This window comes from Chenopodium album, chromosome 14 (genome assembly GCF_948465745.1).
Source record: "Chenopodium album chromosome 14, dcCheAlbu1.1, whole genome shotgun sequence".
In the NCBI taxonomy this organism is placed as follows: Eukaryota; Viridiplantae; Streptophyta; class Magnoliopsida; order Caryophyllales; family Amaranthaceae; genus Chenopodium; species Chenopodium album.
The window spans coordinates 51,815,811-51,840,493 of NC_137847.1; the positions used below are offsets into that span (position 1 = coordinate 51,815,811).

The 24,683-nt window shown below is 33.7% G+C and overlaps 4 protein-coding genes across 4 annotated transcripts; all 4 read left to right on the forward strand.

The window, feature by feature from the left end:
* The first annotated feature begins 107 nt into the window (after positions 1-107).
* On the forward strand, positions 108-1,639 carry LOC145578318 (uncharacterized). Its single transcript, XM_081635659.1, has 2 exons — positions 108-1,057; positions 1,159-1,639. Exons 1-2 carry the CDS (start codon positions 108-110, stop codon positions 1,637-1,639), a joined length of 1,431 nt encoding a protein of 476 aa, XP_081491785.1.
* Positions 1,640-6,884: 5,245 nt separating this feature from the next.
* LOC145577496 (cysteine-rich receptor-like protein kinase 26) lies at positions 6,885-10,145 on the forward strand. Its single transcript, XM_081634976.1, has 7 exons — positions 6,885-7,909; positions 8,013-8,156; positions 8,249-8,367; positions 8,451-8,661; positions 9,038-9,275; positions 9,378-9,531; positions 9,629-10,145. Exons 1-4 carry the CDS (start codon positions 7,087-7,089, stop codon positions 8,604-8,606), a joined length of 1,242 nt encoding a protein of 413 aa, XP_081491102.1. The 5' UTR covers positions 6,885-7,086; the 3' UTR covers positions 8,607-8,661; positions 9,038-9,275; positions 9,378-9,531; positions 9,629-10,145.
* LOC145578319 (cysteine-rich receptor-like protein kinase 10) lies at positions 8,607-9,958 on the forward strand. Its single transcript, XM_081635660.1, has 4 exons — positions 8,607-8,661; positions 9,038-9,275; positions 9,378-9,531; positions 9,629-9,958. The coding sequence occupies exons 1-4, from the start codon at positions 8,607-8,609 to the stop codon at positions 9,956-9,958; spliced, it is 777 nt and encodes a 258-aa protein (XP_081491786.1).
* Positions 10,146-17,160: 7,015 nt separating the features above from the next.
* On the forward strand, positions 17,161-19,988 carry LOC145577499 (cysteine-rich receptor-like protein kinase 10). The gene is made up of 7 exons (XM_081634978.1): positions 17,161-18,021; positions 18,132-18,272; positions 18,358-18,476; positions 18,549-18,759; positions 18,846-19,083; positions 19,178-19,328; positions 19,423-19,988. Exons 1-7 carry the CDS (start codon positions 17,205-17,207, stop codon positions 19,747-19,749), a joined length of 2,004 nt encoding a protein of 667 aa, XP_081491104.1. The 5' UTR covers positions 17,161-17,204; the 3' UTR covers positions 19,750-19,988.
* Positions 19,989-24,683: the final 4,695 nt, after the last annotated feature.

Sequence of the window (24,683 nt, forward strand, 5' to 3'; positions counted from 1 at the left end):
TCAACTGGGTGGCATGGAGTGCTGTATGCAAACCAAAAAACAAGGGGGGGCTTGGCATCACCAACCACTCTGAAAATAACCTCATCAGTTTGGCAAGGTTATGTTGGATGGTGGATACCAGATCAAACTGGGCTGGGAAGATTCTATTTGAGAAATATGTGAGGAACAAGAACTACCCAACCCCTTTTAACAAAGGCTCTCACATATGGGCTGCTGTGGGAAAGGGCTGGGAGTTGTTCCAACATAGTCTCAAGTGGGAAACTGGGGATGGAAACAATATTAATTTCTGGACTAATAGGTGGCTTCAATATGAAGCTCCTAGAGAGCTCATTGCTGGACCACTCAGTCTTCCATCTGGAGCAAAGCTTCTCAGCTCCCTTTATAACCTCTCAAAGGAGGACTTGGAGTCTGAAATTGGTGTTCAGTTGCCTGAGGATATTTACTCACGAATTTGCAGTATACAACTTTCAAATTCTGAGGATCACAACTTCACTAGTTGGACTAAGAAGGGTAGGTTTGATAGTGCCAATGCAAAAAACTGGCTGACCAACCATCCTGCACATCATGGCACCTCTGCTGAGCTGGATTGGATGAGTGCTTGGGAAATCCACACTCTTCCAAAAATAAAAATATTTATCTGGCAGCTGCTTTGGGATAGGCTACCAACTCTAGGTAATCTATACATAAGAAACTGCAGTCAATCAAAACACTGCCCTTTCTGCCCTTCTCTAGATGAAACCTCAGTTCATATATTTCTGCTTTGCCCTAGAGCTTCTGAATTATGGAATGCCATAAACCTCCCTGAATCTGTGTCAAGAACCAGCCAGAACCATTTAATGAATGGGTCATCAGAAACCTCAAACACAAACAACCTAGCCACAACAACATCCCTTGGAACATCCTTTTTTCCTTTGCTATCTGGCAAATTTGGAAGAGAAGGAACTCTTGGATCTTCTCTCAAGCCAACTCTCCTATTCAAACTTCCTTATCTCATTGCATTTGGGCTGCTACTGAGTGGTTTTACTCATCAGTACACTCAGCAAGACCAGAGCCCAAAGTACATGCTTGGGAACCCCCTCCTCCAAACTTCTTTAAAATAAATGTAGATGCCTCCTTCATCCCAAACTCCAAATCAGCTGGTTGTGTAGGTGTTTGCAGAGATCATAAAGGGAATTGGATACAAGGTATCCAATGGAAAGGTTATTGCAACTCCCCTAAAGATGCTGAGCTGCAGGCAATATCTATTGCCTTGTCATGGATCAGAGAGAAGAGATGGCATAACTGTCATGTGGAAACAGACTGCAAGCAAATTGTGGATGAGCTGACTGATAGCAACTACCCTATTCTAACCCCTAAAATGAATGAATGCAGGGCACAACTCCAACAACAAACTGACATCAAGCTGTTCTATGGAGAAAGAGGGAAGAACACGATTGCAGACATCTTGGCCAGAGAAGCAAGGAGAAGACTTACTGTGCTGAATCAGCCTTTTGTTGTACTTACGCCTCCTATTGTTTGTATGAAAAACTTAGATTCTGATTGTGCAAATGTGACAAACTATCAGCTCTCCCAGGATGTACTTTTGGGCACTGACGTGCCATCTTTTGTAAACTCTATTAACTCCTTAACTATTAATTAAGCTTCGTGTTTCCCTCAAAAAAAAAAAAAAGCAAATTTTCAAGAAAGTAGAAATTAATCAATTGAATCTCAGCATAATTCACTAACACAAAGAAATCAACAAATCCAAAATAAAACCCAATTCTTCTTATTGGACTGAATCAATGATCGCAATTCATTAAATCGCTAATAATTCGATTAATATTGAACTAAATAGGTGTATCTACAGAAATAATTAAAATCATCCAAGTTCAATAATAAACAATAATAATTGCGGAATTCCACTGATAAATCAGATTAAAACACAAAAAGTTAGTACAAATTTGCGGATTTGATACCTGAAAATTGAAATTTGGGGTTGAGATGAAATATTAGTGCTGAAATGATCTTCAGGAACCCGGCAAAAAAAAGTCAACGATGGTTACTCTTTTGCACAATTTCAGTTGTTTGATGTTTTTTTTTTACGGGAAGAACAAAAAAAAAAATACTCCGACCCGATTAAGTGGCCCGTAATGCCAATAATACCCGATATATTTTGAGTCCGGACCCGAATTTGGCTTGAAAATCCAAAACTCTACGGCCCAAAAATACGGTCCAGCCCAGTAACTTGGACAGAAAATTACTCCCTCCGTTTTTAAATACTTATTCCGTTTTGTCATGTGCAGAATTTTAGGAGCATTTGAAGAAAGTAATAAAATATGAAGGTAGTGGGGTAAGTAAAAGAATAAAAAAATTTATACAGTACCAGACTACCAGTAGTTGAGAGAATTGGAGGAGAGATAATATAAAATGAATAAAAATATGATTTATGTTAGGTCTACTAGTTTAGAAAAATGAATTCAATATTGTAAAAGTTTTACAAATAAGAAAATAAAGCAAGTGTTTAAAAATAATCGAGAAAGGAAAGTGGAGCAGTATTTAAAAACGGAGGGAGTATATAATTTGATTTTGCCGGTGGATATATGGCACCAAAGTACGTCCTTCATGCCTCATGGTCACATTTCCATGAAGTCCGATGTCTTCAGCTTTGGAGTACTTGTCCTAGAGATGGTAAGCGGTCAAAGGATTAGCTCATTCCAATCTAGAGACAATCCTGAAAATATGCTTACCTTTGTAAGTATGATTACTAAATTGTAAACATCGATAATTAACAAAATAAATTAAATAGCCTAACAATATTATTTCGATGTCACAGGCATGGAAAAATTGGCTAGAAGGAAATGCATGGAATGTTGTTGATCCTACATTATCCCCTGCATTTAGTACAGAAATATTGAGATGCATACACATTGGTTTGTTGTGTGTGCAACATAACATGGCCAATAGACCTACGACGTCTTCAATAGGTCTTATGCTAAGTAGCAGCACCATGACTCTCAACGTACCTTCACAACCTGCGTTTTTCTCACGAAGCCACACACCATCAAGTATCCCTTCAGTCCTTCACCGGAACATAGTTCAAACCAATCGAGTAGTCAATTGCCTGCTTGTTCAATTAATGAGGGTTCCATCACACAGGTCTACCCTCGATAGTACTGCCTGATTGAGGCTGCTTATATCCAAACTTAAAGCCGCCGAATTTTGCACTGTTTGGACGTTTGGTCATAATATACACAGATCAATAGAGATGAAGCTCTAGTGTATGTCTTGACTCTTGACCATTACAATTTTCATTCCAAAGGAAAAAAACTGGTAATAAAAAAAGCTACCATTTAAGCATTGCAGCCAATGGCCCAGTGGGCCTGAATTTTGGGCCTAATGGGCCTGAATTTTGGGCCTAATGTGTGTGATGTTGGACAGTCCACTCATTTTCAATTCTCTATAGGAATTTAGGCAACACCCATTTTCTGTAGTTTTCTTTGTCAAAGAGTGTGTCAGTGTACTGGACACATATGCTAAGAGCACTCTCACTCATGGTCAAAAATATGCCCATCAGGAGAAATTCAAGGTAAAAAACCAAAAATATGTATCCCACTCATGGGCAAAAAAATAAATGCCCGTGAGGAAAATCAGAAATGCCCAAGGTGATGGAATTTTTGTAATGCTACAGTAACTTGTGTAGCCCACTAATTAAATCTAAAAATAGATATTTTGACTAATTTAACGTATTTAAAAACAAAAATAAAATTATCAATGTTCATAATTTATTTTTATCTATAAGTAAACACCCATTTTGTTATATTTTTGTGCACTTCGAAAAATCACATTTTTCTACTTAATTCGTTATTATTAAAAAATTTACTTTTGTTGTGGGTTTATTTTAGCCCATGAGTGTGTGAGGACTTGTATAAAAAAACGCCCATGGAAAAAAGTGGAAAAGAGGAGTGAGAAAGTAGGTAGAGAGAGAATGACATTTTTTTTTTTTTTTGACCATGAGTGAGAGTGGTCTAATTGTGCTTCAAAATTCAAAAGCATGCAATAGCATACTACTCCGTATGATATTGTTATTTATTTTTAATAAATAATAATAAATTCGTAACTAAAAACAAAACAATAATATATACCAAAATAGCTAATTTGACAAAAGTATTTACCAAAACGGTTAATTATAAAATCTAATTCCCAAACTAGCTAAATTCATTGATTTGAAAGGATATTATTTATTTTTTTATTCCTTTAAACCGATTCGGTTCACTGACTTCACTCTGATTCGGTTCACTTTATGGTTTTTTTTAGGTATTATTTAAAAAGAATTACTTCGTAGTTGTTCCTTTTAGCCTCTTATCTCCAAAGTACTACTGTTCCAGGATTTGCTCTTACAACCTCATTCATCCATTGAGGGAGAATCTTGTTTGATACAAATTCTTAAATGGACCTAGTTCACACTAATTTATTGTGGACCACTAACATTAGAGAAAGTATGGTTGTTTTATTAATAAAAAAAGGGTCACCATAATTTTAAAAAAAAGTTCACTATTTTGAAATAAAAATCATTTTGGTAATATATAGGCCTAAGTGGTTATTTTGTAATGAAATATTTTATATACAGATCAATATGAATAATAAAGGACACTATGTTAAAATTAGGATAATAGCGTCGTATTTCAAGTTTAAGGTTACTATGTTAAAAATAATGGTCACTATGTTCAATATAATGTCAGTTGCGTCTTGCGTGTGTATAGACCTCGGGTCCACAATAATATTATTGTGGACCAGGTCCACGCAAGTCTTTTTGCTTGTTTGATTCATCCCAATCACCAAATAAGTTCCTTATAGCCTTTTGTTTTGCTAACCTAGCTTTCTTGTAACTTATCTGAAAGTTAAACCTCAAGTTGATATGTGTTACTATTGCTGCCACAGTTAGAGAAAATTGAGCATTCACAAATTGTTCAATCTTGCTGTCCACAAAGTTGGAGCCTAAATTAAAAAATATATATTTATATTAACAAACATTAATAAAAAAAAGTATAGAATTAATAGACATGAAAAAGATGAGCAATACTTTTTTTTTTTTTTTTTTACTTGAGATAAACAATACCTTAAAGTCCCTTATTGTCGTATAAATTTGCGGTAGTATTGATAGAACAATACTACTTGAAATTTCTAATTTTTGTGATTGATATGATCAAGATGAAAAATTAGAGCTTTTAATTTTAATTTATTTTTATCGAAATTAGGGTTCTGCGAGTCTGTAATTGTTTACATTCTTAGTAGCTTTGTGCTTAAATTTTCCAACTTAAAAAATCTTTAAGGAAATAAAAATAAAACCAGAAAAACAAAATTAAAAAAAAAATAATAAAGAAAGTGAACCAAACCGGTTCAATGGAAATAATACCTAAAGATTATCCTTTCAAATCAATAAATTTAGCTAGTTTGAGAATTAAATTTTATAATTAACCGTTTTGGTAAATACTTTTATCAAACTAGCCATTTTGGTAAAAGATTCTGTTTATTTATCCTACTATTTTGTTCTTAAAATAAACGAGTGTATCAGTGTATGTTGAAGATCATGCACATGTGTCCATAATGTGCATGTAACTTGATTATAATACTCCGTAATAGTTAAACAACTTCTTCTCTTTGTATTATTAAAACTTCAAATATCTTTAGACTATAATCTTCAATTGAATAAAAAAAAAATCTCATAAAACATTTGTCATCATAATTGACCTTTGACCCCATAAAAATATAGTACATTTTTGTCACCAATTTAATAGTATATAATTCATAGCCACCCATTATAAAACGAAGTAAATTAAATCATTGTTTAATCAAATTCACTCCATTCCAAACCCAATCTTAACTTTTTATTAAGTCACTTAATTCGAAATAATTGATGGCCACTTCTTGTTGACTAGCAAGTAAGCTGCCTTCGGAAAGTTCTATCCACTAACCTTTAAATAGTAACCTCAGCTCATTAGTTGAGAACAAACTTCCGTTTCTTATTTTTTTGTTACGTTTGGAATATTTTTGTGAGAGAAGAATACTTTAAGTGTATTGAATGAGATCCTAATTTATAATACTGTATAATAAAATAAAATAATCCTAATTTGTAATCTCGTGATCAAAGCTTATATTTCCTCCATTTTCTTTTACTTGCAACACTTCCCTAAAAAGGAAATGTCACAATATTTGCAACACACTACAAAAGAAAAATTGCTTTATGGAAAAACTATATTATTTCCCTTATTTAAAGCATATGGCCTACTAAATTACACTCCTAACAACCACTCATCTCATTTTAAATTGTATTATATTATGTGAACCCCACATTTCTTAAATACCGTGAAAAAGTGTGTATTGCATCTAAAATAAAACGGGGGAAGTAGTAATTTAAAAAGAGATTCTTTGAATGATTTATAAAGGGCGTAGCAAGTAGAGTGACATAAGAATGATAACAATAGAAATGGATGGGATGATAGATGTTTATATGAGGATAAGTGATAGACCAATAATATTTTTTGGTCAACATATTCTTTCTGCAATTATATACTCCTTCTGTCTTTTGTTTTTTGCTTCATGCTGTAATAATGTTACTTTATTACTAAGTAATTTTTTCGTTGAAATAAAGTAATATAGAGAAGAGTGGTGGAATTTAAAGGGTGGTTTTAAGAATAAAGGCGTATATCCTTAGCTTTAAGGGCTTGTTCATATTTACTTAATTTCAGTTCAGTTCAGCTCCAATAAGTTCAGTTCAGCTCCAATCAATTCAATTCAACTCAGTTTAGTAAATGTGAACTGACCCTAAAGATAAAATGAGGCAAAATTAAAGAGACGAGCTACAAAGGAAATTGAAGAAAGGGTGGAATAATTAATTACGCATCATTAGTTTTGAAGAAACAACATGAATTGAAAACATTAAGTTGAAACCAACTTTTCTATCTCATTGACTAGTTAGTTCGTTAACCAAATTTGATCCTCAAGAAAAATATTCACCATTCTTTCTTCCATTTCTTACTTTAGTTTGTACTATATATTTTTCCTTCTTCAATATTTTTGCATCGCTTGACAAACAAAATTAATGCTAATATGGAGTCTTCAAATGTTCACTTCTTAGTACTCAGTCTCATAATTTCTTCTACCATGCCCAAGTTTGTCTCAGCTCAGAGCTCATTCCGCAGGCAGTGGTGCAGCGACACGACTTACGCACCAAACAGCACTTACCAATCCAACCTTCAAGCAGTCCTAAACTCTCTATCGACAGACACTCGAATCACCTACGGGTTTTACAATATAACAGCAGGACACGAACCGGACAAAGTGAGTTCATTAGCCCTATGCAGGGGTGATGTCCCTGTTAATACATGCCGGAATTGTATTAAAAACTCGGCTATTTTGCTCATTAATACCGTTTGTCCTAATCAAATGGAAGGATTTGGGTATAGTGGATATTGCTCAGTATTTTTCTCAAACCGTTCGATTTATGGGAAAGTACAAAATGTGGTAGACCCATGGTTACTTGCAGACAAACCACCTGTTACGAATACTCGTGGTTTCAGTGATGCACTGTCTTTGCTGATGCAATCGTTGAAGAATCGAGCTGGTTCCGGTAATTCAGAGATGAAGTATGCTGCAGACAAGGCTAATACATCAGGTGGTCAGAGTTTGTACGGTCTTGTGCAGTGCACACCAGATTTGTCAAAGAGAAGTTGTATGCAGTGTAGTCAAGAGTTAATTGATTATTTCCCTTCGTGTTGTATTCAATCGAATTACACGGCTTCTGGAGTTATGCTTGTTTTACCAAATTGCTTTGTTCGGTATGATATCAATTCCTTCTATGGGGATGTGCCTGATGATCCTCTGCCTACGTCGTCACTCAACATCAGTCCATCAAATACTGCTACTACTTCAGGTAATATCGAACTCATAATAATTCATATCTCAATTGTTGCTTGAAATACTTTGTTAAGTATTTTGGACTAATTAACAATTATGGATTATATGACTTATGGTAGGTCGAAAAAGTAACAAGACTCGTATAGTCGGTATTGTTTCAATCGCACTTGGTGTGTCAACTATGTTACTTGCTACAAGTATCATCTTCAGCATCTTATTAAAGAAAAGAAAATTGAGGAAATCTTGGATGGTGAAATTCAGCAGTAAGATTTTTGGTCTAATTTACAGCATTCTTTTATGTAATTTGCTTCTTGTATATAATAATGTTGCTAATTTTGTTAATGGGTAAGTGCAGAAGATGAAATTGAGGACATAAAATCGTTACAATTTAGTCTTGGAGCTATGAAGCAGGCAACACAGAACTTTTCTGAGGAATATAAGCTCGGAGAAGGCGGATTTGGCTCTGTTTATAAGGTACTAATTCAATCAAACAACTCGATAGATAGGATGAGTACAAATAAGCCATCATTTTTTTAATTTCCTAATCCATTTTTCAGGGTGTACTTCCTGATGGACAAGAGATAGCAGTGAAAAAACTTGTAACGAACTCGGGGCAGGGCGATGCAGAGTTTAAAAATGAAGTACTGATATTAGCAAAGCTCCACCATAGAAATTTGGTGAGACTTTTGGGATTTTGCTTACATAGAAAATAAATGATTCTCGTCTACGAGCTCGTTGCTAATAGAAGCCTTGATAAGTTTATATTTGGTGAGTGAAAAAACTTCTGATAGAATGATGGTAAGCTTAAGCCGATAGTTGAGGCCAAGAATATGTTTTATACTCTATCACTCCCCCTCACATGAAAAGCCATTTAGGCTTGAAATGTGGATGCAGCACAGGCCCTTGCATACCCGAAGAGGGGTGAATGAGATGCAGCACAGGCCATTCGTGACCTTTGTGTCATGCTGACTCCGATACTATGTTAATGGACAACTCAACCAAAAGCTTAAGCTTAAGCTGATGGTTGAACTCCACGAATATAATTTATACTCTATTAGATTTGATACCTCTAAGGCCCTAAGGGAATTGATTTTTATTGATCAATAAGATTGTCTAAAATTCTGTTACACGTAATCAAATGCAGATCCATTAAGTCGCCAATCTATGCAATGGGAAACACGTTACAAAATCATCAATGGCATTGCTAGAGGGATCTTGTATCTCCATGAAAATTCTAGACTAAAAATCATACATCGCGACCTCAAAGCAGCTAATATTCTCTTAGACGAGGATTTCTATCCTAAGATCGCAGATTTTGGTATGGCAAGGCTATTTAACTTTGATCAAACTCAAACACAAGCTAGCAAAATTGTCGGTACCTTGTAAGCATCCAAAATCTTCAAACTCTACCTACCATATTATTATTATTGGCTTATGTTTTTATGATTTCTTTGTACAAGAAATAAAATATCTTGTTTTTGCAGAGGTTACATTTCACCTGAGTATGCTCTTGAACGTCAAGTATCAGTAAAGTCAGACGTCTACAGCTTTGGTGTACTCGTCCTAGAGATAGTAAGCGGGCAAAGGATTACTTCATTTTTTTACGATGAGGACAATCAAGAAAACCTCTTAAGCTTTGTAAGTTACCTAATAAAAATTTGACATATTTTGATAACTTTCTTTCACAATGTTACAAAAATTTATAAATGGCATTTGAAACATTGGTTTATAATAGGCTTGGAGAAATTGGACTGAAGGCAATGCTTCTTATCTGGTAGATCCTGTAATAAAACCCGGTTCTAGTACCGAGATATTAAAATGCATCCACATCGGTTTGTTGTGTGTCCAAGACGACCCTACAGACAGGCCAACGATGTCTGCAGTCGATCTTATGTTGAGTAGTGATTCTGTTACACTTCAAGTACCGGCGCAGCCTGCATTTTGTACCGAGGACCAAAATCTACCTGATATGCTCTTGGAGTGGAGTACAACGACTAAGTCAAGTGTAAGATCAGAGGGAGGTTCAATCAATAATGTTTCGATAACAGAGTTGCACCCTAGGTAATGGAGCTTAAGATGACCCTAGAAGGTGTCGAAGGGATACCCGGAATTAATTGTCAAGTGAATAGTTTTTTCTTCGTTTTTATTATAGTTGTAATAGTAGTTTGACTTTTACATTATTTATGTGTTTTACTTTGACTATTTTTTATGATTTATACTCAAGCAAATACATAGTAATTTGAGATCTTTTATATTCGTCTTGATTTATACTATTTTAATATCAAATATTTATAATTTTTACATATTGGTAATTAAAGATATTAGCGATTGAAATCATATATCGGTATACGTGAAAAGAGAAATGTTGCTATATAAAAAAAAATATAGCGGAAGTATATATTAAACCATGTTACTTATGACTACTAAATTATTTACACAAACAGGTGAATCGATTGATGTATTATCGACTTATCGTGAGTTTAGCCATGTAACAAAACACGACGCTATTTATTTGAAATAGATTTCCTGACGTTTAAATTAAGAATACGGTGATTTGAATATCATTTTCTTGGTTCTTTTGTATAAATAGTTAAAAAATATGGAGTGACTTTTTGTTATCTTTGCGAAGTAGTTTTGATTTGAGCTCAAAGTTATCACTAATAAATTATACAAAGATTATACTTAGGGTATGTTCACTTCAACTTAATTTCAGTTCAGTTCAGCTCTAATCATTTCAGTTCAGCTCCTAATTTTCTTTCTCATAAATATTCATTTCAGCTCTATTTAGTTCAGTTCAATTTAATTAGATTCAATTCATTTCATTTCAGTTCACTAAATGTTAATAGACCTCAATTTGTCTTTTTCAAATTAAAAGATTATTGTAGGAATAATACTGGTAATTGTCTACTAGACTACTACGTCCTAGCTTAGACTTTAGGGTACTACTTGATCAATTATTCAAGGTATGTAATTTCGTTACCTTAGCTTGACTCGTGATCCATTATTGATCCATTATTCAAGATTTTTTTTTTTTTTTTTTCATTTGGTCAAGAAGGACAAAACATGACAATTTGACAATGAATAACCACCCATTGTTCCTCACTTCCTTGTATTACAGTTAGACATGAAGTTTTTTTTTTTTTTTTTTTTTTTTTTTTTTCCTTTTCATTTGGTCAAGAAGGACAAGAACATGACAGCTTGACAAATGAATGACCAAGAAAAGAAGATGAACAGACTACAAGTAATCAATCAATTTGGCTTATAGGCACAAGTTGTTACCCTATTTATGGGCCGGGTTAGTTATTACTCCCTCTGTTTTTTTTTATATGCATCACTTCCCTTTTATTGGTGTTTTTTTTTAAATGCATCACTTCCTTATTTGGAAACTTTATACTATATTTTATCATTTCTCTCTCTTACTTTAAACTCCACTTAAATTATTTTATCATTTCTCTCTCCTCTATGGTCCCCACTTATATAATAAAAATATCTACTCTCCCTCACATTCTTTCTCTTTCATGGTCCCCATCTTACTTATAGTATAATAAATTATTCATCCACTCACAATATTATATTACCCTTCTAAAACTCCGCGCATCACCAAGTGATGCATAAAAAATAAACGGAGGGAGTAATAAACTATATTCCCTCTGTTTCACAATTATCATAACATTGATTTGCACATATACGTACTCTATAAGTTTTTTGAGATTAAGATGTGAACAAACTTACAAACATAAAATATATTACGAATTTATAATTATTATATTCTAAACCACATCAATTAAAAAAAAAAAAAAAAAAGGAGGCTTTCGTTCTTATGCTTTTGGGATCTTACTTTATTACTCCGTTGATTTTCAGTTTAGTCATTTCAATCAACCTAAGGGTTGAATTTCAGTTAAGCCTAAAGACCAAAATATCAAACGAAGCTCATCCATATTGACTAATAATAAATTAATATTATTGTAATAATTCGCATGAGAAAATGACACCATTAAATAAAATTAAACTTTCTCTGAGATAGAGAAATTACTAGTACCGTATACCTTTCAAATAAAAAAAAATAAAAAAAAAATAAATACTATTAAACCTACTCTTAAATTTTTATTTTGTGGTCATCTTCTTACGTCAACGATACTGTCAATGGTTGATTGTGGACTCGACAATTCCCATTGAAGAGGGGCACGCACTTGCTCTACAATGTGACTTTTTTGGATGGTGATACGTGGCACCTTCCTCAATTATTTTATTTTATGTGCTTAAAAATATGGGGAAAATTTACAAATTACAACCCTTTAAAGTTTGTATTTTGCAAATTGCAGCCATTTAAAATTTTTTTTGCAAATTGCAGCCCAAAGTTCATATAAATTGTAAATTGCAGCCCGATTCAAATTTTTCATCGGTTTACAAGTTGAAAAATCTTCGATTAAGGTTTTAGGGGCCATTTTAGTTCTTATGAGTCCAAATTGAGCTCGGAATTAGCAAAAAAATAACGCAAGTATCTCGTTTTGCGTAACAAAAGTGTATCGATTTGTGGGAAACTGTAAATATGAGACACTTACGTTATTTTTTTGCTAATTCCGAGCTCAATTCGGGTCCTTAGGGACTAAAATGACCCATAAAACCTTAACCGAAGATTTTTCAACATGTAAACCGATGAAAAAATTGAATCGGGCTGCAATTTACAATTTATACGAACTTTTGGGCTGCAATTTGCAAAAAAAAATTTAAATGGCTGCAATTTACAAAATACGAACTTTAAATGGCTGCAATTTGCAAATTTTCCAAAATATGGATTGGACAAGGTTTGATCTCAAGATTTCAAGTTTTAAAACTATATTGGTAGCCACTCAGCTATACCATATTTTATTAAATTTAAATATAATTAAGTAACTCGAAGCATCGCCCGAGGCCTAAAAACTAGTTGTAAAATTATAAATAGTACAGTGTATTTTTAAAAGTAATTATAGTCTTTATATGGAGTGATTTAAATACTTACAATGGTTACATCCTTATTTATTACATGAATCTAATTATCTTATCTACTTGGAGCATACTCCCTCCGTATTTTTTCGTTGCTCCATTTTTTCATTAACGGAGTTCTTACAAAAATTAGTAGAAAACAATAAAATATGAATGAAGTGCTAATGGTTTAAAAAAATAAAGTATGAAAGTTAGGAGGAGAAATATATAATATGAAAAGCTTTAACTATGATAAGGAAGTAATAAATAAGGCTGCAAAAGAAAAGTGAAGGAAGTAATTAAATATGGAGGGATGGTATGTTTTAGTATTTTACTAATCTGTTTATTTATTTTTTTTTTTTTGACAAGTACTCTTTTAGTTTGCACGTATAAAACTATTTTAAATTGGCTTTTTAAAAAAAATTATTTTTTAAATTATTTTTAAAATTTTTTTAAAATAATAATAATAATAATAATAATAATAATTATTATTATTATTATTATTATTATTATTATTATTATTATTATTATTATTATTATTATTATTATTATTATTATTATTATTATTATTATTATTATTATTATTATTATTATTATTATTATTATTATTATTATTATTACGGATTTTTCACCATATACCACCGAGTTTTAGCTTAATTCACCACATACCACAAAAAACTTTCTAATTCACCATGTACCACTCAATTCCTATACATTATCACAAAATGCCTTTTTTGGTAACTGCTGTTAGTTTGTCGTTAGTCTGCCGTTTGGGGTAATTTACTAATTCATCATATACTATTAAGTTAAAAGTTATTTCACCATATACTATTAATTTGAAAGTTATTTCACCATATACCCTAAGACCATGTTTGTTGTGTGTGTGTATGTGTGTGTGTGTGTGTTTATTTTTTTATTTTTTTTGGAATTAATCAAATGTAAGAAATTAGTGCATGAAAAGTATAGGTAGGTGCTAGGTTTGATAAAGCAATTGACAAGGAACCTACTGAACTGACAGAGTTTGTTAAAGGAGTTTTGGAGACAAGAAGTGATGAGTCTAAGTTCTGTCAGGTGGAAGTTGAGAGTTTGAAGTCAGGGGTGGTCATGTCAAGTTCCTTATCACACTAGGGAATTGAATATGAGTTGTTGGTGTAGGAAATGGCAAGGATCAGGGATACCTTGCAAGCATGGTCTAAAAGTCATTTACACTCAAAGACTTGAACCTATGGATTTTGTGTCAGCATACTTCTCATAGTACAACCTTTGTGGATAATCCGAAAGGACATATTTCTCGGCATTACCCTTGCACTATTTGAATGTCTCTCATACATCAAACTCATAGTACAACCTTTGTGAATTTTTTGCCAAATCAAAGCTCCTTATTGCAAAATTCGTACCACAACAGCAAGCTTTGTTTGACACTCTTACATACGGAGAATTGTAAGATGATGATGATTATTTTAAGTGTGTGGACATCTTTGCAAATGCTTTTAGAAGTGTGAATTGCTACTTTAATCCCTCAAGTACTACGTTTATATACTTTTTTTTATATATGAAAAAAGTAGCCGACGGAAATTTTGGGTATATGGTGAAATTACTTTTAACTTCATGGTATATGGTGAAATAAATTTTTACTTAATGGTATATGGTGAATTAGTAAATTATCCCAAACGACAGATTAACGGCAAACTAACGGCAGTTGCCAAAAAAGGTATTTTATGGTAATGTAAAGAAATTGAGTGGTACATGGTGAATTAGAAAGTTTTTGGTGGTATATGGTGAATTAAGTTAAAACTCAGTGGTATGTGGTGAAAAGTCCGTTATTATTATTATTACTATTATTATTATTATTATTATTATTATTATTATTATTATTATTATTATTATTATTATTATTATTATTATTATATCTCTTTCCTTTTAGTCATGTTTATGGCTTTATTTACTAAAATTTAGGAGAATAGACGCATCCTATATTTTGGAATAATATAATAGTGAATCACATTACATGAGTTTAATTTACAACTAGAATATGTTAAAATACTGGGTTCAAATAATTAGTGTTAAAGTGGAGAAAACGGCTTAGGCCTTGCATTGATTATACGACAATATATATATACATAATAATACAAAAGGAAACCTAACAAGCCTAAAATCCTAGCAAGATAGACTTAACATAAATACAATATTAACAATTATAAAACCAAACTGACTTCTAATAATACTCCCCATCAAGTTGGAGCATGTAGATCACGAATGCCCAACTTGTGTAACAAAAATCTAAACCGTTGTCATTCAAAAGCCTTCGTAATAATATCTGCCAACTGATGATTCGTCGAAACATATTAAGTAGAATATTACCTTTCAACAACTCATCACGTACAAAATGACAATTTACCTCATTATTCTTCGTACGATCATGAAACACCGGATTCTTAGCTATATGCAAGGCCGACTGACTATCACAAAACAACTGCATAGATTTCGAATGATCAACACCAAGAGCAAACAACAACTGTTTCAACCATTTAACCTCACAAGTAGTGACTGACATAGATCTGTATTCGCATGAAGCCGAAGATCGGGAAACTGTAGGTTGTTTCTTAGTCTTCCAAGAAACAGACAAATGACCTAAAAACAAAAAATAACCTGACCAAAGGAACGCCAAAAAAGACACGTCGCCCAATCACTGTCACAAAACTCCGTCGGGTGTAAATCCTTCATAGGTCACAATAAGATGCCTTGTCCCGGACCACCCTTAAGGTACCGTAAGACATGAATAACCGCATCCCAATGAGAAACTTGCGTATCACTCAAAAACTGAGCCAAAACATGCAATATCAACTGCACACACGCACCACAGAACAACGTACACGACACACCAAAGCGTAGCACCACAACACCACGCAAACAACAACAGCGTACCACAATAGCAGCACATCACAACATCAGCGCACCTACGGAGCACCAAAAAATCTCAACATACGCACACCACAAGGCAGCGTACAACACAACACACATACATAATATGCGCACCACAAAGGCACAAACTGACCAAAAATTAGAGATTGTAAACCTTAAATTCAACCAAAAAGAATTTATGAAAAAAAAAATTGAAGCCCTAATCTCACTAAGAAATTAGCTTGCGGGAAAAAAAAAAATAAAAAAAAAAAATTGAAGAACAAACCAAGATCGAAAAAAAAATTCTCTAGAAATTAGAGAGGCTTAGATATCATGTTAAAGTGGAAAAAGATGTGGAGAAAACGACTTAGACCTTGCATTGATTATAAGACAATATATATACACAATACAAAATAGATTTAATATGAATACAATATTAACATATATAAAACCAAACCAACCATGAGAGTGATTTACATTTTTTTTTTTTTTTTTTTTTTGAGAAATTTCAGCTTAAAATATTGAAGTTTCTTACATTTTCTTTGAAATCTAAGTGTCTAATCCACTTTTTCATTATTGGAGTTTTATCCAAATTGCTACAAGTATAGTGTTCCACTTTCAAGTTTTAACTAATCCTAGTACTTTAGGAGAGGACCGTTTACCACATTTTGCACCCAAAAAATATCAAATAGAGCTTATCTTTTATCTTATGGTGGAAATGAAGCATGCGTGCTAATGGAAATGTAATTATTCAATGACTTTATACAATTATTTTGAATAGTCAAATATGTTAGTTTTCTTCTTCCTTTAACGTGAAATAGTCAATCCCTATTCACATATACATGTGGATAAAAGATGTATGGATTAAGATTGAATTCATAAATTACTGCATCACACCCAATCAAAACTTAAAAAAGTAAAAATTCTCTTATAAGACGAATCTAATGTAACAGACGGCATACTAATCCATCGTATCGCACCTAGCTAGCTCCACCACCAGCAAACACCCTGATTGTTCCAAATAGCAAAACCACAACTCACCAAACCCATAGTTCCATACAATGCTCCACTAGTGGTGTTCTGCATTCTTTTATTAACGGAGTGGCGGCTTTGACCAAATAGCAATGCATTATTAATATTATGTTATCTCATCAAAAAAAAAATAATAATAATAAAAAAAAATATGTTATTACCATATGTACCATAAAATAAAACCATTATTTAACTACTAGTAATAATTTCTTGCAAGTTGTAACACTCCAAGTTTTTTATAGATAGCAACAGAATATAAGGCAACTTCGCTATGACTCGTATGATAACAACCCGTGGCCCGATTTACCCTTTTCATCATATAATATTTATTTATGACCCGAATTTACCCTTTTCGTCTTTTAAAAATTATTTATAGACCTCTGTTAGCTACCATCTGAATCACATTCACAGCAAATATGAAATTAACCAAATTATTCTTCTTAGTATTTTTGGTTCAACTATTTTATGTCATTCCCAAAACTTCTGCTCAATTATTTGAGTTTCTCTATAATTTGTGTGGAGACAATCACTCCACTCCCAATGCTTATCTAACAAACCTTAAAACAACCCTCAAGTCTATGTCTTCAGACACCCAAATCACCTATGGTTACTATAACTTCACCGCCGGTCAACAACCCAACAAAGTCGAAGCCATGGCTCTCTGCAGGGCCGATATCTCAGTCGATGATTGTCGTGATTGTGTCAGTTCTTCTGCTTCTAGTCTGCTTTCAGTCTGTCCCAACAGTATGAAGGCGATCGGGTATTCTGACAACTGTGTAATATATTACACAAACATCAGTCTGTTTCATGTTTTAACAGATAGGCCATATTGGGCTCTTGGGTTTAATGGCAATATTACTGATAATATCCCCAAGTTCAATAGTTCTCTTACTACGTTAATGACCTCTTTGCAAAACAAGGCTTCCTTAGGTAATTCTGTTCTTAAATTTGCTACCGGAAACACGAAAGTCACTGCAAATCAATCCTTGTATGGTCTAGTTCAGTGTAGTCCTGACTTGACTAGGCTCGATTGTGTTAAGTGTGTGCAAAATCTCACTTTGAGTGTCTTCACACAGTATTTTATCACCACTAGTCCTTTCTTTATGGCTAAAGGAGGAAGAGTGGTTTCGGCTAGTTGCAATCTTCGGTATGAGCTCTATCCTTTCTATAAGAATGTAACTTACATAGCTACTCCACCTGCCTCCAGCAGAAATGCCACTACTTCTATTCAAGGTAAGAAAATATGTAGATTTTTTTTTTTTTTTTCTCTGGTAAATTTAGCTCTCTTTCAGTATTATAATTAGTCCTAACTTGTATCATGGATTTGTGTTATGTTTTTTTAGGTGCAAGTAGTAGCAAGTCACATAAAATCATTGCTACCGTTGTTCCGATTGTTGGATCATTAGTACTCATCCTTATCATAGCTTCCTTCTGTATCTTTGGACGAAGGAAGAAGCAGATAAAGTTTTCAGGAAATTTTGACAGTAAGCAAGAATTCTTTGTAGCAGTCCAATATTATTAGTAAACTACAAATCTAATCTTGTAATATTATTTATATGATTTGTATAGAGGAAGAAATGGACACTCTTCAATCCTTACAATTCAGTACAGGGGCAATTAAGGTTGCAACAGAGAACTTTGCTGTTGAAAATATGCTCGGAAAAGGTGGATCCGCCACTGTTTACAAGGTAATTGTTTAGGATATATAATATCAAATGCAAGAGCTAATAAGAATAAATCTTTGTAACATCTATTATCAGGGGAAGCTGACTGATGGGCAAGAAATAGCGGTGAAGAGGATCGAACGACATGCAGTTCTAGGGGAAGAGCAGTTCAAAAATGAAATTCTGACCCTAGCAAAGCTGCATCACGGGAATCTAGTGAGACTTCTCGGATTCTGCTTGGAAGAAGATGAAATGCTTCTCATTTATGAGTTTGTCGTCAATAAAAGCCTTGACGCCTTTCTTTTTGGTTAGTATTTACTGCTTAAAGTTGTTCTATCCTTTTCTTTTCATTAGTAGTTTGGCAAATCATCTAAGGCTTGTACATAATTACAGACCCAGAGCACCGTGCATCTATGCACTGGGATACGCGGCTTAAAATTATCAATGGCGTTGCTAGAGGACTCCTATACCTGCATGAAGATTCACAACAGCGGATTATACACCGTGACTTGAAAGCTGCTAATGTTCTGCTAGACGCTGAATTCATCCCTAAGATTGCAGATTTTGGCCTAGCAAAGTTGTTCAAGGCTGACCAATCTCAAGCAGTAGCAAGCAAAGTAGTTGGTACTCAGTAAGTATCATAACATTAGCAGCTTTTTTCATGTTGGGATTACTATTAATTGTTTGAAACTTTAACTTTGAAAGATGACATTGGTTTGTTACAGTGGATACATGCCACCGGAGTATTTGATCCAAGGTCAGGTGTCATTGAAGTCGGATGTGTTTAGCTTTGGTGTACTTGTTTTGGAGATAGTAAGCGGCCAAAAGATTAGCTCTTTCCAAATTGGAGAAAAACAGGAAAGTCTGCTTGCTTATGTAAGTGTTATCATTTATTCTTACACTCAGCTTATGTAAAACTTGATTAACACATATCAAACTAGTTTCTTAACATTAAATTATGATGTCTTAGGCATGGAAAAACTGGCAAGAAGGCAAAGCGTGGAATCTTGTAGACCCTGCACTATCCCCTGCTTTTAGTGCTGAGATACTGAGATGCATACACATCGGTTTGCTGTGTGTTCAGAATAACATGGCCGATAGACCAACTATGTCTTCAGTATCTCTTATGCTAAGTAGCAACACTATGACCCTGGAAGCGCCTTTGCAACCAGCATTTTTCAAACAAAACCGTCCCATGCTACTAAGTGAACCTTCACAAGACAATTCCTCAGATCAATCAAATAGCAGATCATTATCAGTTAATGAAGCTTCTGTGACAGAGCTCTACCCTCGATAATAGAGATGCTGCTAATGTTACAACTGTGTCTGCAGCTTTATAATTACAGTATTATTTATTGCAATATAATAGTAGCCAACTGTTGTTACACCATATGATGATTTGTAGAGACCCTCCCAAAGTGATGCTAAATATGGGAAGTAAAAAAGGAAACTGAAATATTGCATCATCATGTATAAACATTTATATGCTACAGACCTACAATCATGCAATCATAGGGCTTGTTCTCTTCAGCTTAATTTCAGTTTAGTTCAATTCATTTCAGTTTAGCTCCAATCAGTTCAGTTTAGTTTAGTTCCTAATTTCCTTTTCTCATAAACAATTCAGTTCAGCTCAGTTCAGCTTTAGCAAATTAAACTATTATGTTCAGGGGAAAAAAAACACACACACACACACAGAGATACTTTTGGATCCACATCAAAGTAGAATCAATTGTTGTGTTAACAAATAATAATGTCTAGCAAAATCAGAAAATCATTATTAGAATCATGCTGTGTTAACAAGCAAAATATTGAGTATAATTATCATTCATTGACATGAAGGAAATAAATTGTGTAAAAGAATCCCTACATAGAGTTTTCAAGCATTGTAATCAATCAGCCTTCTAAGTAACAGAGCTTCCATGTAATAGAATTACCTGCCATTCACATTAGTGAACACCTCTGTAAAATGAGCATTACTTGCACTCAAGGCTTGAGGAAGGTTTCTCTTATACGGAAAAGCTGGAGGCGCTGTCAGAGATGGCAGAACAGCTGACTGGCTACTGAGCATAGACAAGATTGATGCAATTGCTGGTCGTCTAGCTGCATCTTCCTGAACACACAATAATCCAATATGGATGTATCTTTCAATTTCAGGGATTGAGAAATTTCCTCCAAGATTTGGATCCACCAACTCTAAACCGGTCCCATCATTCCAGCACTTCCATGCCTTATGAAAACATAACAACAGTTAAAGAGCTTTATCTGTTAAATTTTTCTTGCAGAGGCAGTGATTTTCCTTTTATTTTTATTTTTCAGGCGGATAATATTTTATGATTAAAGCTTACATGATCTAGTAAGTTCTCATCTTCTATGTTTAGATCAGTTACACTATTCCTGCGTCCACTCACAATCTCTAGAAGTAAGACTCCAAAACTAAAAACATTAGACTTGACTGAAAAATCCAGTTGAAGCATACTCAGGAGCCATGTAACCACTGCAGTATTTGTAAAGGATTTGATCAAATCATATTTATTGATATTGTTTATAGTTAGCAATCCCTTGATTTACTCTTTAGATTGATAGTCAAAGATATCCCTTATTCTTAGCTAATGTTCCTAGACAAGTACTCCAATGTATCTAGTCGTATTATATTGCTTACTCATGTACTATATATACTCATGGAATCACATCAATATAATTAAGCTTTCCAACATTCTCTTTCCCATAACTCTATCAGTATTATGCATCCGCAATTTTTATAAAAAAATCATGAGATTTCATGATTAAGGGTCGGGGGGCTATGAATTTTATCCGGAGGAGGGGGAGATAGGAAGGGATCAAACTTGCAATGTTCCAGTAACTCTACTAGTATTTCCTTGAGTTTGGTCTGCCTCGAAAAGTTTTGCCATTCCAAAATCTGCAATTTTGGGGTTCATTTCTCCATCCAATAATATGTTGCTAAGCTTGAGATCGCGATGGATAATCCTGAATCTGGAATCTTCATGAAGATACTGAAGTCCTCTTGCAATTCCCATTACAATCCTTTGTCGAGTTTCCCACTTCAAATGGACTCCCCTGTTTGTACCTACAATATCAGCCAGGACAAGAAGTAAGTCATCAAGAAATCAGAACTTTTCACAAATAGTTGTATATAATATGCATTTTCCAACATGGCCTTTTATAACAAAGTTCAGGTTGTAATTGAAATCATACAATATAGAAATCGGTCAAAGCTTTTATTTGGCACAAACTCATATACAAGTAATTTTACTTCTCCGTCTAAGCAAAATCCATGAAGTTTGACAAGATTCTTATGTTGCAGCTTTGCTGCTAAGCATGCCTCACTCTTGAATTCCCTAATTCCTTGCTCTGAGGGACTTGCAAGCCTCTTAACAGCTATAGCTTGTCCATCTGCAAGTGTTCCCTAAATTTGAAAGTGAACCCTATAAGTTGTTTGTTTGACAAGAAGAAATTACTGGTATGAAGTTCAACATAAAAAAAAAAGAAGAAAAAATAACAGTTTTTATATGTCACTGGTAGAAAAAATGAAGAAGGCACCCCTTAATTGCCACCGGTTAGTCCAAACCGGTGGCAAAAATGGGCTAAAAAATTGGCAGGTTTATGAACCAGGAAAAAAGGCACCGGTTCAATTCAAACCGGTGGCAAAAAATAAAGCCCGCCGGTTTGAACCGGTGTCGAGCCTTTTATTAAAAAAAAAACGCTTTTTCATTCTCCACTCAAATCGTCGCTTCTCATTCTCTCTCGCATCCCTTCCTCTTTCATCCCTGTTTCTCTGATTTTTCATTCTCATCTCCTTTTTCTCTCGTTCTATTTCTCTAATCTATCAATCCCTTTCTCTTTCTCTTTCGTTCTTTTATCTCCTCTTTCTCTCGTTATCCTTTTCTCTGATTTTTGGGTTTGATTATTTGAGGTTAGTGTTAAATGCCTTGTTTTTTGGGGTTTTATTATTGTAATATTGTTCGAAATTTGGGTTTTATTGATTTTTATTGGTTTTTTCTGGGGATAATTGATTTTTGAAATGTTTTGCGTTTAATTGATTTTCGAAATTTTTGGGTTTAATTGATTAATCTGGGTTTTTTCGAAATTTTTTATGATTAATTGATTTTCTAGGCTTTATGTTAATTGATTTTTCTGGGATTCTTCGAAATTTTTTTGGTTTAATCCACCAAGAACTCATGCATGAGCAAGATAGGGTTTAATCAATTTTTGTTTTTATTTTAATCGATTTTTTTTTATTTTAATCGATTTTAATTCGATTTTTTTTATTTTAATCGATGTCTTGAGCGATTTTTTTTTTTATTTTAATCGATTTTAATTTTTTTTATTTTATGGGTTTTTAACTGATTTTCGATTTTCTGGTTTGTTTTAATCGATGTTTTAACTTATTTTAATTCTATATATTTTTTTTCCTGGGATTTTAAACTTATTTTAATCATTTTTTTTATTTTAATCGATTTTTTTGTTATTATAATCGATTTAAATTTGATTTTTTTTTCTGGGTTTTTAACTGATTTTCGATTTTTTTTTATTTTATTTTTTTTCTTTTAATCGATTTTAATTTGATTTGATTTTTTATTTTCTGGGTTTTTTAATTATTTTTTTCGCAGCTAATTCAGTTTAATCGATTTATGTTGGATGTTTAATTTTAATTGGCGTAGGTATACTACTCCCTCTGTCCCTAATTGTTTGCTCCACTTTCCTTTTTATATTAGGGTGTCCCCAAAAGATTGTCCCATACTACTTTTGGCATGTTTTCCCACTTGCACTCTCTCTATCTCTCTCCTCATTGATATTTGCGCCAACCCATGTGCACCATTTTTTGCCCAAAGCCTTAATAAAGTGGATTTATGGTTTGGGGCAAACAATTGGGGACGGAGGGAGTATTGCTTTGTAAGCCCAAAATAGTGCACATAATCGAAGAATCAAGAATATTGATTTAGATGTTGAATGGGTTTTTTTTATTGTGATGTTGTAAATTTTTTTTTTTTTTTTGATTTTTTTTGTATTTATTTTATTTTATTTATATGTTGTAATTGATCAATTTTATAGATCTATATTGTAATTTTTTTTTCTATTATATACTGTTTCGATTATATTGAATGATAGTTGATTTATATTTTGTTGTTCTTCTTTACTGTAGTCAATATAAATTTTAAGTGAAAAAGACAAAAAAAATGATTTTTTGGGATTTTTTGGAAAACTTTGAACTAATTTTTTGTGGTCTTTTATGGCTCCAGCTAACCGGTGCCAATTTCGATTTTTGCCACCAGTTCAAACCAGTGGCTTTTTCATCCACTAAATGGCACACCCCCCCCCCCACATTGGCACCGGTTCAAACCGGTGGCATTGAGGGGTTTTGAACTGGTGCCAATTTCCTTTTTTCACCTAGTGTGTTATCCATCAATTACACAAACATACCTTGTAAACAACTCCAAATCCACCTCGGCCAATTTTATTTTCAGGAGAGAGGTGTTGGAAATAAACTATTGCAATCAAAATAAATAATAACAAGAGCAAGTAAAGATGTTACTTTGAATATAGATCTCAATACGTTGTGACGCGTTTTACGGCTGCCCTAGAAGCGTATTTCGCCACCACCGGTGCGAGGTTCTCAATGACGAATTCTCCCCAAAGGTAACACAACGATCCTTCAAATCTGTACCCCGAATGAAGGATTGGAATTATACCAAGAACTGCTCAGATCTCTTTTGGAGGTTTAGGGTTTTTGGCCTTTTGTTTGTAGGTTTATTATTTTGTGTGTATCAAAGCTTCAAAGGTTTGATATATATATATATAGGTTATGTGAAGAAATCAAAATAAGGAAATCAAATCCCGAACAAAAACACGTTCTCGAGCCCTTGCCTGGTCGGGCGCGAAGAACACAGGTCAAAATCCCAGTTTTTGGCTCCGCCCGGTCTGACCGGGCAAATCAGCCCTACCGGGCGCGAGAGGTAGAAAGCTACGGAGTTGTTTGAAGCTTTGCCTGGTCTGTTTGCCATGACCAGGCAAGTGGGATACTACGAAAGTACGAAGTTAACTAGTTTGATGAATAGCCTACTTCTCTTCGCCCCACCCCCCAGGGCAATTCCGCCTTGCCAGGGCAAGCACGAAAAGAAACTTATCATCAAACATAGCTTAATACAATCGAATCTTTCGACTTGCATTACTCCCAACAAGAAGTTATCAGTGGCAGCTTTGATAACATCGAAT

Bases quoted from the DNA above. Each gene is read 5' to 3' on its own strand.
- LOC145577499 (XM_081634978.1), top strand. From the start codon at position 17,205: ATGAAATTAACCAAATTATTCTTCTTAGTATTTTTGGTTCAACTATTT. The intron at 18,022-18,131 runs GTAAGAAAATAT...ATGTTTTTTTAG, and splicing joins TGCCACTACTTCTATTCAAG to GTGCAAGTAGTAGCAAGTCA. The intron at 19,329-19,422 runs GTAAGTGTTATC...ATGATGTCTTAG, and splicing joins AGGAAAGTCTGCTTGCTTAT to GCATGGAAAAACTGGCAAGA.
- LOC145577496 (XM_081634976.1), top strand. From the start codon at position 7,087: ATGGAGTCTTCAAATGTTCACTTCTTAGTACTCAGTCTCATAATTTCT. The intron at 7,910-8,012 runs GTAATATCGAAC...GACTTATGGTAG, and splicing joins AAATACTGCTACTACTTCAG to GTCGAAAAAGTAACAAGACT. The intron at 8,368-8,450 runs GTACTAATTCAA...TCCATTTTTCAG, and splicing joins GATTTGGCTCTGTTTATAAG to GGTGTACTTCCTGATGGACA.
- LOC145578319 (XM_081635660.1), top strand. From the start codon at position 8,607: ATGATTCTCGTCTACGAGCTCGTTGCTAATAGAAGCCTTGATAAGTTT. The intron at 9,276-9,377 runs GTAAGCATCCAA...TTGTTTTTGCAG, and splicing joins AGCAAAATTGTCGGTACCTT to AGGTTACATTTCACCTGAGT. The intron at 9,532-9,628 runs GTAAGTTACCTA...GGTTTATAATAG, and splicing joins AAGAAAACCTCTTAAGCTTT to GCTTGGAGAAATTGGACTGA.
- LOC145578318 (XM_081635659.1), top strand. From the start codon at position 108: ATGGTGGATACCAGATCAAACTGGGCTGGGAAGATTCTATTTGAGAAA. The intron at 1,058-1,158 runs GTACATGCTTGG...AGGTGTTTGCAG, and splicing joins CAGCAAGACCAGAGCCCAAA to AGATCATAAAGGGAATTGGA.